The 15,542-nt window shown below is 38.8% G+C and overlaps 1 protein-coding gene across 1 annotated transcript; it reads left to right on the top strand.

The window, feature by feature from the left end:
* Positions 1-12,082: 12,082 nt before the first annotated feature.
* Positions 12,083-14,013, top strand: ACTBL2 (actin beta like 2). The gene has a single exon (XM_027863495.1). It carries the CDS (start codon positions 12,175-12,177, stop codon positions 13,303-13,305), a length of 1,131 nt encoding a protein of 376 aa, XP_027719296.1. The 5' UTR covers positions 12,083-12,174; the 3' UTR covers positions 13,306-14,013.
* The last annotated feature ends 1,529 nt before the right edge of the window (positions 14,014-15,542 follow it).

Genomic DNA, 15,542 nt, shown 5'->3' on the forward strand with positions numbered 1-15,542 from the left:
CAATTTACCTAAAGTGGCTAATGCTATTGGAGCACCTTCCAGTAAGTTAACTATGGAAGTTACAAAGATGGCACATATCGGGACCAGATTAGGCCTTGCAACACAGCTAGAAAAAGAGCAGTTCTCTGGGGTACTAGACTCTGAAATCACCTTTATGAGGCAGTCCCATACTTAACTGGGGTAGCTCCACACCTCAAGGAATCAACTCAGACACACATAGGGAACCCTATGATCATTAGTCTTCACCCCTTTCTCTAGTCATGCTGAGGCATTTTCTGTAGGTATTTATTCATCTTCACAACTGAATTTCTTCAGAAATCAGCAACTATAGCCAAGGAACTAGCTGTAATCATAGCCTCCTCTGTGGGCTTCCTGAATCCTCCCAAACATCTCTCCATATACCACTGACATAATAATCTTCGGACTGAGAAATGGAAGTTGACAGAGGAGACAGTTTGGCAGGAAATTAAGGAATTCATCTTTGGACAACATCAAACTGGAGTCAGTATATCCAAGTGAAAATACCCTGCATGAGCTTAGCATTTATCAACTGATTTAAAAAAAAAAACAAAAATATTATTAGAAATTGTACATATGTGAATTTGTTCTAGTATGTGATTCCATGAACTATTGTTTCACATTCACTCACTTATTTAGTAAATGTTAAGCATCTACTATTTGCAAGGCACCATGCTAAGAACTGGGGATACAAAAACAAAACCAAAAATAGAAGGGGACACTTCAGATGAACCTTGGAGAAAGCTAAGGATTCTAAAAGGTAGAGAAGAGTTAGGATTGTAGTAAAGGCAAAGAGGCCTGTTCAAGAGTATGGAGTCAGAAGTTGGAATTTGGTGTTCGGGGATCAACAAAGTATTTCAGTTGGGTTGAAATTTGTAGGGTGTGAAATAAATCTGGAAAAGTAGACTGGGACCACACTGGCATCATATCAAATGCTTTTAAATCTTCATAACTTTCTCCATTCAGTTTCGCCTACATAGGCTAACTTTGTCCTTGCATTAATATTCTGGATTGTTTTGGCATTTTTCATAGTGTTTCTAATTAACCTCCCATCTGTCCTGTCTCTTTTGATCCCCTTCTCCTCATTAAAGCCAAAAATATCTTCAATGTCAACCACAAATACCAACATATTTTTACCTAAGAAATAAGGTTGTGTAGTTTTTTGGGGGTGTTGGGTTGAAGGGGAGAGGGGAGTGTTTACTCCCCTTGGAGCACTTTTTCAACTCTGCTAGTTTTCCCTATTCCCCATTTCTTATTTAGTATCACCAAAGGCAACATGACATAGAAGGCTAGCCTCAGAGTTAGGCTACAGGACCCTTAGTAACTCACTTAACCTCTCAGTGCTCTAGGCACCTGCCCAAGACTGAGTTGCGGAGAATGTACCAACCTACATTGGTAGAGGCAGCTTTCTTATTAGGGATTTCTTGATACAAATGAAACTCCAGTATACTCCCTATCTCTCCAACCAGATGTAAAATGTCTGCTTGTTGTCACTTTCATATATTTATCTATTCAACAAATATTTACTAAATACTTGCTATGTGCCATGTTCTTTCATCCTGCTCTGCTTTTCTGCTTTTTTTTTCCAGGTAACTCCCTCCCTTATGTCTTCCACCTAAGTAGGGCCTTGTATTGTCCTCTGTACCAAACGTCCCTTCCATTCTTATATACCAGCCAGGTACCTAGCTGCCCTCTCGTTCAGCAAGAGGATGAACATGCAGACCTCTGAAGGTCTCTTCCATGCCACAAGAGCTCCATGAGGGCAGGGACTGTCTTTTGCCTCTTTTTTGTATCCCCAGCACTTCTCACAGTTCCTGGCACAAAGTAGGTGCTTAATAAATGTTTATTGAGCTGAACTGAGTTGAATTGAATTCCACTGTCTTGCCTCTCCGATTTCTATAGTACAGTATCAGCAATATCTCTGGAAGGACTTATAAAGGTCCTTAACAAGCTTTCTGAACAATGTTCTACTGATGACAGGAGCTATTCCCTGGGACTCTCTAAAGCTGCATTAACTCTGCTCTCCTTTATCATTCATTCCCAACATGTTCCAGCCAGAGCAGGCCAGCTATGTAGCATTGTTTCAATGTGAGCCACCCACTCAATTATTGGTGTCTCTCTCTTGCCAGTTAAAGTTAAATATGACTCATTGGAGATGCTGATAAAACTTTTTCAAGAAGCTAGATGCTCTGGCTAGATTGGAGCCATTCCAGATTCTACAGGAATATATAGAAGGCCAAACACTGCAACTATTTGTAGGTTTTGAGTTTGCATCCATAATAGATTGGGGAATGGAACTGTGACTCCATTCGTACGTGGACCCCTCAATGAGGAAATTCGTTCTTGCCAATGCAGAGAATCACCCTCTCTGATACGGTTGTAGAGAGTTGCCCAGAGCCCTGTAAGATTAAGTGATTGGCCCCAGAATCACACCATCTGCGTATGGAGCATACAGGATTTGAATCCTATGGGTCATCCTGGCTTCTGAGCCAGCTCTGTCTGTGTTAGGCCACATCGCTTGATGATTATGGTGATGATGATGATAAAGAAAAACAACAACAACAATAGCAATAATAATAGAGCTAAGAAAACATTATGGATAGAGTTAAATATTCTTGGGTCTAAGGACTGTCTCTGACACATACCAGCCTCATGGTTCCAGGCAACTCCTTTAATCATTCAGGGCTCCAGGCAACTTTTGATGATTATAAGTTATAGAGGAAGTGACAGTTTGCAGGGGTAGCAGGAGTTTCTGCTTCAGTATACTGATGAAACCACATATCCGGATCAAAAATAACAAGAATAAGAGTGAATAAGGGAAACTTTTTGGCATATGATACTTTATGCTTACAAAGTGGTTTATAGACATAATTTCATTTAGCTATCACAATAGTTACCTGAGATGTGTAAGGCAAGTATGATGAGAACCCGTTTGAGGACACTGAAGCTCTTTTTTTTATTTTTAAAAATCAATGAAGTCTCTCATTCTGAGATCCTGAATTTTACTTTTCTTTCAAATTAAAAATGTCAAAATGAATATTTTCTCAGTAGAGATGATAACACCCCAAAAGAGTTACAATTAAAGCTATTCCTTACTTCAAACACATTAATGCAATTTCCAGAAATTCAAACCAACTGTAACACTTACATCACGGATGGTTAAAATGATACTGCTTAAAAGTGGTCACATGCACTGATCCAGTCATTCTGGAGAGCAATTTGGAACTATGCCCAAAGGGCTAGAAAACTATGCATACCCTTTGACCCAGCAAAACCACTTCTAGGTCTATATCCCAAAGAGATTATAAAAATGGGAAAAGGACCCACATGTACAAAAATATTTATAGCTGCTCTTTTTGTGGTGGCCAAGAATTGGAAATTGAGGGAATGCCCATCAATTCGGGAATGGCTGAACAAGTTGTGGTATATGAATGCAGTAGAATACTATTGTTCCATAAGAAATGATGAGCAAGTGGACTTGAGAAAAACCTCGAAGGACTTACATGAACTGATGCTGAGTGAAGTGAGCAGAACCAGGAGAATGTTGTACACAGTAACAGCAACCCTGTGCAATGACTAACTTTGATAGGTTTAGCTCTTCTCAGCAATGCAAAGATCTAAGACCTCTCCAAGAGACTCATTATGCAAAATGCTATCCATGTCCAGAGAAAGAATTATGGAGTCTAAATACAGATAGATGCATACTATTTGCTTTTTTGTTTGTTTGTTCGTTTGTTTGACTGATTCTTTTTTCTCATGACTTCTCCCATTGGTTCTAATTCTTCTTTACAACATGACTAATATAAAAATATGTTTAATATGAATGTATATGTAGAGCCTATATCAGATTGCACACCATCTTGGGGAGGAGGAAGAGGAGGGAGGGAGAGAAAATTTAGAACTCAAAATCATATAGAAGTGAATGCTGAAAACTAAAAATTAATTAATTATCTTTTTTTTAAATTAAGTGGTCACATACTAAAGTTCTGACAGTCTCAGGGACTTACCCAAGATCCTACTCAGTAATTGGGAAGTGAAAAAGTTGAGATTGGAGCCCAAGTCTTTTTTTAAATAGATTTTTATTCTTTTTTAAAATTTTATTTTTTAATTTATAAAATAAAATAGGTTTTTCCATAACATCATAGAAAAAAGGATGAAAAAAATGAAACTGAAAATCTATTATGTACAACTTGCTATTCCTTTTAAATATAGAACATTATTATGTAAATTTCTTTTTTTTCTTTCTTTCTTCTTCCCTCTCCCTCTGCCCTGGAGATAACTACCATTAGACACTAATATGTGTATGTGTATATACATATATATATATATATATACACATATGTAAAATCATTCTATATTTACTTCTATTTATGAGGGTTTTTTTCTCCTCTGGATGCAGATAGTGTCTTCCTTCATAGGTCCTTTGTAGTTAATTTGGATTATTTATAATAGTCAAAATGACTTAGTCACTCAAAGTCTTTCCTTTTTTTTTAGGCAATTGGGGTTAAGTGACTTGTCCAGGGTCACATAGCTAGTAAGTGTTAAGCACTTGATCTGAGGCCAGATTTGAGCTCAAGTCCTCCTGACTCCAAGGTTGGTCCTTTATCCACCGCACCACCTAGCTGCCAGTTCTAAGTCTTTCTTAAAACAATATTGCTATTACTGTATACAATATTCTCCTGGTTCAGCTCATTTTGTTTTTCATTATTTCACGCATCTATCCATGTTTTTTTAAAAAATCAATGAGCCCATCATTTCTTATAGCACAGTAGTATTTCATTACATTCATATACCACAGCTTATTCAGCCATTCCCCAATTAATGGGCATCCCCTCAATTTCCAATTCTTTGCCACCACGAAAAGAGCTGCTATAAATATTTTAGAACATAGAGATTCTTTTCTACTACAAGGCCTATTTCCACAGTCTTATACAACATTCTCTTGGTTCTGCTCATTTAGCTCTTCATTATTTCATGCAAGTCTTCTCATGTTTTTCCATAATCAATGAACACCAACACTAAGACTCTTTCCACTGCTCCTGCTGCTTCTTAGAAGTACAAACTAGTTTGATTAAGGTTTCTTCACTCAGCTTTGACTCTAGTCAAAAGTCATATATAGTAGCTAGGTGGAGCAGTAGATACAGCACAGGCCCTGAAGTCAGAAGGACCTGAGTTCAAATCCGGCCTCAGACCAAACACTTGACATATACTAGCTGTGTGACCCTGGGCAAGTCACTTAACCCTAATTGCCCAAAAAAAAAAAAAAATGTAGTACATACCAGAAACCTCAGCCTTCTCCACCTGGCTACATTCACTTCTCTGCATGCACTTCTGGGCCCGAGGCTGTCTACACCCAGTTACAATGAAAACTCAGCCTTCTTCAGCTTTGGGCTCACTCTGATGTTCTAAGGCTGCATCTTCACCTACCTGACTTTTAGGACAGCATATCTTTGTTTGCTTTGATACTCAAAATCTGATTACTCTTTATTTGATTTCTTGACTTTCAAACACTTGGCCTGCTTTGGCCCTCCAGCAACCACTGGAACTTTAATTCCCAGGTTAATAATCTGAGACTCTGACCCCTACTCTAATTTTCCCAATCCTGGATCTCCACCTGAGAAGCTCCCATCCCATTACCATCCACATCTCAGCATAACAGTCAAACCCTTATGGGAGTATGAAACCTGGTATTTTACTGACTCTACAGTAAACATGCCAGCCACCCAAAGGATATGCAAGACTTCTTGATACAGTTTTTATTTCTTTATCAATCACCATATAACACACTCTTCCCCACTGAAGTATCTTTAACAGAGTAATTTCATTTTAGATGATAGTGGAGACGTTTCATTACTGAAAATGCCTTTTTTCTCAGTCCAATCATTTTCTCATAATTTTGGAGGGTTTGTTCTGAAATGTAAATGGCCCCAAGAAATTAATAACTTGTTTTTACACTGGAAGAAAATTCATGGTTTTCCAGATTTGACTTCAATTTCTTTTGTGTAAAATACAACTTATTTATCCCTTCCCAATATAAAGGCCTTGGTTTTTATAAGGATATCTCAGAAGAATATTTCCCAATCAGTTTGTGTCAGGACTGTAAGGTCTTATGAAATGAGTTAAGCAAGTCCTCTCTCTCTCTGTCACTCCTGCCACAGGGCCATTAGCCCTCCTTGTGGTCTGCCATCCATCAATATTCTCCTTTCTCACCTCTGGGATCAGAATCCAGCTTGGGCCTTGCACACTTGGCATCACAGCCATTATGTGGGATTTGTCCTATAGGAGCCAAAATGACGCCATCATGGCTGGGAATTCTATATGCATACCTATCTTGTTTCTGTCTTTCTCCTCACCCTTTATCATGATAGTCAGGAATCTTCTTTCAAAACCTCCCCTCCTAAACCCATCCCCAGTCTCTTTACCAGCACAGAAATAGCCACTATCCCACAGCAACTATCAAGAATGGATAAGGTTACCTCCTTCCCAACAGTGTGCCATTAGATACAACAACAACTACTATTATTACTACTACTACTACTACTACTAATAATAATAATAATAATAATAACAGCATTTATATAATGCTTCAAGGTTTTCAAAGTACTTTATAAATATAATCTCATTTGATAATTATATATTTAGATATTTAAAGATGATACAATGCTCTTTCTCTCTCTCTCTCTCTCTCTCTCTCTCTCTCTCTCTCTCTCTGTCCCTCTGAAAAGAGTTTGGAAACATATCTCCTCTCTAGAAGCAAGCAGGAAGAAGAATGTTTGTCCTCTCCAAAGTTCTCATGTCAACAGCTCCCCTTATATAGGTACACAGCACCCAGTCATCATTCTTTGATCCAGTGAGTAGAGTCTTACACAAATGTTCCAGGCTTGAGATCTGGTTTATGTAAGTATACACATTTACAAATTATATGCATAATTACTTTGTTAATAAATGTACATATGTGCAAAGTAAAACATATAAAATACAAAAATTATAAAAGATAAAAATAAGAATAAACAATATTTAAATTTTATTTTTTAATAATGGCACAAAGAAGTGTTGCTCTAGAGAGCAATGTGATTGAACATGCATCACAATTTTTGAAATAGTGTATGTCCTGTAAATGTTCTAGGAGATAGAATTTATTTGTAAAGAATATTTTAACAATTACTATTTCAGTTAATTCAATCAAGTAGCAAGCAGGCAAATTTATTTTAGATACTTTTTTATTGAAAGATGCCCAATACAACAATCAAGTAATAGGTCAGAATAGTTAGTGAGCATAACAATTTTTCATCAAAGGCTATCTTTCTCTGTATTTATATATTCACAATACACACTGCAAAAGCAATAACAAAAAGGTGAATTGGCTTTGATCTCAACTCATCAGAGTTTTCAACATAAATCCATCCCTTACTTTTGCTTTATATGGTTTTCCTTAAAGGGGATATTATACCTTAATTTCCTATTCGTGTTTGAATATTTTAGCCATGTTTTTATATGAACGTGAGAAATCTCCAGAGTGTCAATTTGTCTGGAACCTTGAATGCAAGAAGGAGAAGAATATATTAAAAAGTGAAAAGGCAGGTTGGGGCCAAGTTGTAGAAAGGGCTTTGAATGATAAACAAAGAAAGACATTTTTATTTGCTAGACGTAATAAGGAGCCACTGAGCTTCATTGAATAAGGAAGCAGGAAAATCTCTTAGGCAGATGAGTAGAGGAGGGACTGGAGAATGGAGAGACTTGGAGCAGACACCAGTTGGGAAATCCACTTGGTGAAATAGAAGAAAACAGTTTATCTCAGCTCTAACTCACCATTAAATAACTCAATTATTTAAAAATTCATCCTTTAGACAAGGGAAAGGGAAGGAAAAGAAGCATTTATTGAGTGTCTACTATGTGTCAGGCACTGTGCTAAGCACTTTACAAATATTATCACATTTGATCTTCACAGTAACCATGCAAGTTAGGCACTGTTATTATCCCCATTTTACAGTTGAGGAAACTAAGGCAGACAGAGATTAAGTGACTTGCCCAGGTTCACACAGCTAGTAAGTGTCTGAGGCAAGATTTTAACTCAGGTCTTCAGGACTCCACCTAGCTGGTGGCACAGTGAATAAAGTGCTGGACTCAGAGTCATGAAGGCTTGTGTTCAAATCTTGCCTCAGATACTTACTAGCTGTGTGAACCTGGGCAAGTCACTTAATCTCTGTCTGCCTTAGTTTCTTCAACTGTAAAATGGGGATAATAACAGTACCTAGCTTGCTGCATTATTGTGAAGATCAAATGTGATAGTATTTGTAAGAAGTGCTTGGCACAGTGACCAGCGCATAGTAGGCCCTATATAAATGCTTATTCCCCTGCCTTCCCCTTCCTTTCCCCCATACTAGATGAGAAGTAAATATGATCCAGATCCCCTTAAGCACGATATGAGAAGGGTTTGAACTAGGGTGGTGGTGATGGGAGTGAATAGAGAAGATGGGACAGAAGCACAGGATGTGGTAGGGGGTCCAGCTTGAGTCTTCGGTTGTTATTCAAGTTAAAGCTTCCTTACCATGAAGAGCCTCTACCAAAGACTCACGCTGTTTCCTATTCTCCTGATCCCCAATCCAGGAGTCCTATCTCAGATGCCCCTTCCAGTCCCTCCCCAGCCTCATCTCCATCCCCTTTTGCCCTCTAGTCTTCCTGTTCCATAGGTTTCCAAGAACATAACTGGGGTTCTTTGTCATCTCAAGGCTGGGACCTCCACCTACCTGCTTCCCATAACTCCCACCTCAAAAAGTGCTGACTCTGTACGTTAGAGATGGAAACCATTGAATAAAGCTGAAAAGAGCTTCCGAGGGGAGAACTAGGGACACAAAGAGCATTATATTTTTCCTTTGTTGACATGAGTAACTCCATTTTAGAAAGCATCGATATTAGTGTAAATGGGCAGTCGCATCTAACCTCTATGTAAGACTTTTATGGACTTGGATTCTAAATTGTAAGCATCAGGGTTTTTTTTTTCCTGCTACAGAGTCAAAATGAAGAGCAAAATATGAATTTTATCGTTATGCAGTTAACTATAGAGGGGTCTGTTCTGTTGGGAGGACTTTTCAGTGACTGGCGCTAAATATTGATTCACAGACACAGCATAACCGGGAAGGCTGTAATGGTGTTTGAGAGGGCTGCGAGTACTGCAGTTGTAAAGCTAGCTTTCTTCCTTTTTGTTCTCTATTATTGGTAATGCTTCTACTGCTTGGGTTCTTTTGCATTTAACCTGCTTGGGGGGATTAGGTCTCTAAATGGCAGCTTAATTAACATTCCCCCCCTAAATTGCAGGGGCTAATTAAAAACACTTTCTGCAATAATCAATGGACAAGACCCTCTTTGGGGAAACCAAATGCACCACAGAGGATTAAATGACTTTGAGCAGAATGACAAATCGGCCTCACTTTGAGCGTGTGGCATCCATGGCTTCTCTTTGAGATAGCATTTCTTTCATGGGATACTCCAAAGACAGGGCTCCATCAATCCAGCATCTGGCACAGTTATGCTTCATGCTGTGCTGGGCTCAGTCTCTTGTTTTCATCGATATGGCTTTGATTCATCAAGAGGTTTTGCAAATAAAATTTTGTTCTAAATGCCATTTTATTTTTTTTATTTTTGCAACATAAGCATGTGAGAAATATTAAAGTGGGGAGGTGGGCAAAGAACTATTGCAGAGTTATCATTCTTTAGCCATAAAATGTTATATGAACCCAGAGGTCTATTGTATTGCTTAATAAGAAAGCTAAAAAACCAGAGCCAGTCAGCTTTGGCGGGAAGAGAAATTGTTTAATATTGTTTGTTCCAAGATAGACAGCTTTGGCACTTACAGAAAAAGATTAAGGGTAGGAGAGCAAGAAAAGTGTCTCTTGGAGAAGCACAAATTCTAACCAAATGCATTCTTCTGGGGGTAGATTTCTAAAGTTCATTAAAGAAAATAACAGACAACATGCAGAGGAGGATAATTCTGTATTCAGCCTGAAGAGGAAACTATGGATGAGATGAGCACAGCCTGGTGTCACAACCCAATATAAGGAGGGCCCTGGGCACAATGCCAGGACCAGCAGTTCTGTGTACTGAATACACTGTATACATCTCTAATGAAACTGGGGAGTCACGCATGAGAAATATGGGAACTGATAATGATGTTGTCTTATAGAAGCATAGACGGGCGAGATTACTTCTTGTTTTGACAGTCTGTGAGAGGGAAAACAGTAATGAACTTCCTAATTCATTGTTATTGTCCTACTAAATGTATCATGTGTTACAAACTGTCCTGGTCTTCTTATAGGACATATAAAATCAAAATGAATGCCTCCTATGAAGCTAGCTGAGGATGGAAAGTTCAGACATGAGAAACAGAGCAAGTACCAATGCTAGGACTATTGTTTGGATTCTGATGAGTACAAAATCATTTAGTTTTCCTTTCTTAATCTAAAGTGTAAGAATACTTTAAGGACCAGGTTGTTGTTTTTTTTATTTGTGGGTTTTCAAATTATTGTATCTAATATTATTTATTCTAATAAAAGAGCCATGTCATCTTAGATGCCAGTGAATGGATAATGTTTTAACTCCTTATTAGTACCAGGCACCCACAAGCATCCAGAAGCAATGCATCCAGTGAGGGCAGCTAGGTGGCACAGTGGATAGAGCTCTGACCTTGGAGTCAGGAGGACCTGAGTTTAAATCCTGTCAGAGACCAGACACTTGACACTTACTAGCTGTGTGGCCCTAGGCAAGTCATTTAACCCCAATTGCCTCACCAAAAAGCAAATTAAAAAAAAAAGAAAAACGAAAAAACCAACCAAAAAAAAAACTGCATGCAGTAGAAGTTCAACAAATCTGCAAACTCCTGGGGGAAAGAACATAGAAGATTTTTAGTGAATATTTGTTGATTTAGAATGTAAATCCAGAAGGAAGAATCTGAGTCACTTCCTCGGTGCGCTCAAGTCTTCTCATCTATCATCTATTCCTGATTAATTTGTCTAAAGATATATGATCTTTGTATGTGTTATCTCCCCACTAAAATGTAAGTTTTCTTTTTGTTTGTTTTTATACTACCATCATTTAGTGTAATGCTTTAACATAGTAAGTGATTAATAAATGCTTATTGTTGACTAGCTTTTTAATGATCCTCACTAACTTCATCTTTAAAGGTTTCAAAATTTTGTTTCTGTTGTTCAGGTGTGTCTGATTCTTCGTGACCCCATTTGGGATTTTCTTGGCAAAGATACTAAAGTGGTTTGCCATTTCTTTCTCCAGCTCATTTTTCAAATGAGGAAGCTAAGGCAAACAGGGTTAAGTGATTTGCCCAGGATCACACAAGTCATAAGTGTCTGAGGCTAGATTTGAAACTCATGAAGCTAAATCTTCCTGACTCTAGGCCTGGTAGTCTATCCACTGTACCACCTAGCTGCCCCTTTGTTTCTATTAAATATCTCTAAACTGTGCACAAGGTACAAATGAGATTCTGACTGAAGTTATCGGTACTCCCTCGACTATGAAATTGTTTTATCTATTACATTAATTCTCCTCACAGAACTATCTACTATGGTTGAGAGTATGGTATATAGGGCTATCATTATACATGGAATATGCAGAGTGGGACCAGTGCAAAAATGCAAATATCAACATTATATGCTGTCAGAAGTCACAGCTCACATGAAGAATTCTTTCCCCAAGGGCAGATGAGAGGATGGAGTCATTATTCTCATAGCACTGCCCACATCTTAGCCTTTCATCTTTTTATATTCCATATTGCATCACCATGTTTATCCAGTCACTACCATAGCAGCCAGACATTCTTATGTGGGTTTTCTAATTACAGTCACTGGTGGATTTGGTAGCCACTTTTCCTCTTTATGGTAGAAGGTCTACAAAATCATTATTAACACCTAGAAGGAGACCCTAATTGGGAGCACTAGGAGGGATGGGGGTATAATGTAATGAGACAAGACATGGGTGGAGTCAGTGTGCTTCTTTTAAAAGAGTCTTGTCACAACCCAAGTGTTTCTCTCCTGCCAGTACTTCTAGAGAGGTTAAAGACAATTTTATCCTCCTTCCTACTCTCTTCCTACAAGTACATCTTCTGTATTTGAACTCAAGCCACGCCTTCTGCAAGATCCAGCGAGCACCATGACTGATGATGAGCTGTCTGCCCTGGTAGTAGATAATGGGTCAGGGATGTGCAAGGCTGGATTTGGTGGTGATGATGCCCCTCGGGCTGTATTCCCCTCTATTGTTGGACGACCTAAACACCAGGGTGTCATGGTAGGAATGGGCCAGAAGGACAGCTATGTTGGAGATGAGGCCCAGAGCAAGAGAGGCATTCTCACTCTGAAGTATCCCATTGAGCATGGGGTGGTCACCAACTGGGATGACATGGAGAAGATCTGGCATCATACCTTCTATAATGAGTTGCGTGTGGCCCCAGATGAGCACCCCATCCTACTCACTGAGGCGCCCTTCAATCCTAAGATTAACCGGGAGAAGATGACTCAGATCATGTTTGAGGCCTTCAACACACCTGCCATGTATGTGGCTATCCAGGCTGTTTTGTCCCTCTACGCTTCTGGACGAACGACGGGCATTGTCATGGACTCTGGAGATGGAGTCACTCACACTGTGCCCATTTATGAAGGGTATGCCCTGCCCCATGCCATCCTGCGCCTGGATTTAGCAGGCCGGGATCTGACCAACTATCTCATGAAGATTCTCACTGAGCGTGGCTACAACTTCACCACTACAGCTGAGCGGGAAATAGTGCGTGATGTCAAGGAGAAATTGTGCTACGTGGCCTTGGATTTTGAGCAAGAGATGGTCAGTGCTTCCACATCATCCTCACTGGAACGGAGTTATGAACTCCCTGATGGGCAGGTAATTACCATTGGAAATGAACGGTTCCGGTGCCCTGAAGCCATCTTCCAGCCATCCTTTCTGGGCATTGAGTCCAGCGGAGTCCATGAGACAACTTTCAACTCCATCATGAAATGTGATGTGGACATCCGCAAGGACCTCTATGCCAACACTGTGCTCTCGGGGGGCAGCACTATGTACTCTGGCATTGCCGACAGGATGCAGAAGGAAATACTGGCCCTGGCACCCAGCACCATGAAAATTAAAATCATCGCTCCTCCAGAGCGTAAGTACTCGGTCTGGATTGGTGGTTCCATTCTGGCCAGCCTGTCTACCTTCCAACAGATGTGGATCAGCAAGCAGGAATATGATGAGTCTGGTCCACCTATTGTCCACCGAAAATGCTTCTGAATAAGTTTCTGGTTACTGGACAGTGGTCATTGTATTCCTGATCCTCAATGGGCTTAGAACCACCCCCTTTGGACATTGCTAAAGGTTGGGGAAAAGGAAGGAAAGTGACCACAATGATGCAGATCATGCCCCACTTTCAATTCTTTATTTGAGGTAATTTATCCACTCTTCTAAAAATCCCACCTTCTAATTCAGGTTGTTACTTGCTTTTGTGGGAAAGGGTAAGCATATCCACAATCTATAGTAGCTGTGCTATGGTGGGCATTGCAATGCTGGTGGAGAGAATGGCGATGGAGCCTGTGAAAGAAGACTCCTGACTATGAATTGAAGTCTTTCCTCCAATTAACCAGGAAAGAATCTTAGTAACTGAACCAAACTTTCTTTCTTGACCTTCAGGGTGCCAGGAATTTAAACCTGTATAAAAAGAAATGAGTGTCTGGAGTCTAAATAATTCAATAAGTTATAATGACTAAGATAATGAAAAATGTCATCTCAGTGGGTAGGACTGGATTGTAACACACGAAAACTCATCCTTACTTTTTTGTTTTCTGTTAAATTTATAGTAATGGCCACCCATATAACCTTTAGAACAATGTGCTTCCATGGCTCAGGAAAGTCTTATTGACCTTATGCTTCCATGTTTCCAGTCTTTGAATGAAGATACAAAGTGGAATTGGCTAAGAGCACTTGTAAATCAATATCAAGGAAATAAAGCAGTATATTGTACCATGTAGTGATTTATTTCAGCTGTTTACATTGCCAGTGTCTTTTTTTTTTACTTCACCAGATTTGCCATTTTTATAGGAAGCAAGTTCTAAATCTGAAAGGGAACTGAAAAGTCCTTTGGCAAATTAAAACTTGAGGGCCAAATCCATCCTGCAACTGATTTTTGTAAGATTTAAGAGCTAAAATGATTTGCATTTTAAATGAAGTATTTCAGTATTTGTCTATTAAAGTATTTCTTTTGAAATAAAGTATTTAAAAATTAAATAAAATGCTTAAATAACATTCTTAGTTCATGGATCATACAAAAACAAACTTTAGGTCCCATGGACCCACGATCTAATCCAACCACCTCATTTTACAAATGAGGAAACTGAGGTCCAAAGAAGTGAAGTAATGTCCCCAAGGTCACAAAAGTAGTAGTTGCCAGAGCTAGGATTCAAACTTTGGTCATTTGATTCTAGAACTCATGCTCTTTCCACTACTTAAATGATAGTACTTAATATTGTTTCAATAGCTCTTTACTTAAATTGTTCCCCTAAAAACAAGAAAAAAATGAGTGTAAATTATTCCTTAGAGGGTCATTAACTGTTCTAGTTCTTCAGTATTTTATAAAACCCTGAGAAGAAGCTTCCTTCTCCGAGGAAATAACAGTCATCTAAAGAGAATTATTACAGTCATTTACTTAACTAGGGCTAGGATTGACCCTCACTTGAAAACCAACTAATTTTCTAATCTGTAGCATCTTTTTACAGGGCATTTCCTCTTACATGGGCATTTCAAGGGTTTGCTTTTTGGATTTTATTATCTCGTGTGACTTGATTACATAATAAGAAGATTGTAAAAAAAAGTATGTTCTCTTCTTCACTCTAGCATTCATATGATTTAAAGCAGGAAAGAATTTAGGATCCTAATTTTGTCATCTTTAGAGCTGGATTGAAATTTAGATATCACATAATACAAACTTCCTCTTTTAAATATAAGGGTTTTTGGGCCCAGAAAGGTAAAGAAAGTCCAAAGTCCCAAAAGGAATGAGTGACAGAGCCAGGATTCAAACTTTGCTCTCCAGACACTTACTACACTTAGTACCCTTTCTGCTGCACCAAACTGCACCAAACCTTGGACAGCATCCAGTCCCACTTTCTCATTTTAGGGGTGAGGAGGCTGAGACACAAAAAAATGATGCAAATTCCCTAAGATCACATAGCTGGTAAATAATCAAGACTGGATTCAAACCAAGATTTTTTTCTCAAGATTCAGGGCTTTTTTAAAGGATAATTTTGTTTTTATTCCTTAACACACTAGTGGATGTATTTAGTACTTTTTAAGGGCCATTTTATACCATGTTTCATAATGAAATTGATCTGTTATGTGAGGATTTTATTGAAGAAGAATATAGGTAGGTGTCAGCTGTTCAGTCAACAGACATTTATTGAGTATTTATTATGGGTCAGGTATTGTGCTAAATGCTAAGGGTACAAACAAAGGCAAAAATATGGTCTCTCCCCTCAAGG

Source organism: Vombatus ursinus, unplaced genomic scaffold, assembly GCF_900497805.2.
Source record: "Vombatus ursinus unplaced genomic scaffold, bare-nosed wombat genome assembly UNPS02014772.1, whole genome shotgun sequence".
NCBI lineage: Eukaryota > Metazoa > Chordata > Mammalia > Diprotodontia > Vombatidae > Vombatus > Vombatus ursinus.

Bases quoted from the DNA above. Each gene is read 5' to 3' on its own strand.
- ACTBL2 (XM_027863495.1), top strand. From the start codon at position 12,175: ATGACTGATGATGAGCTGTCTGCCCTGGTAGTAGATAATGGGTCAGGG.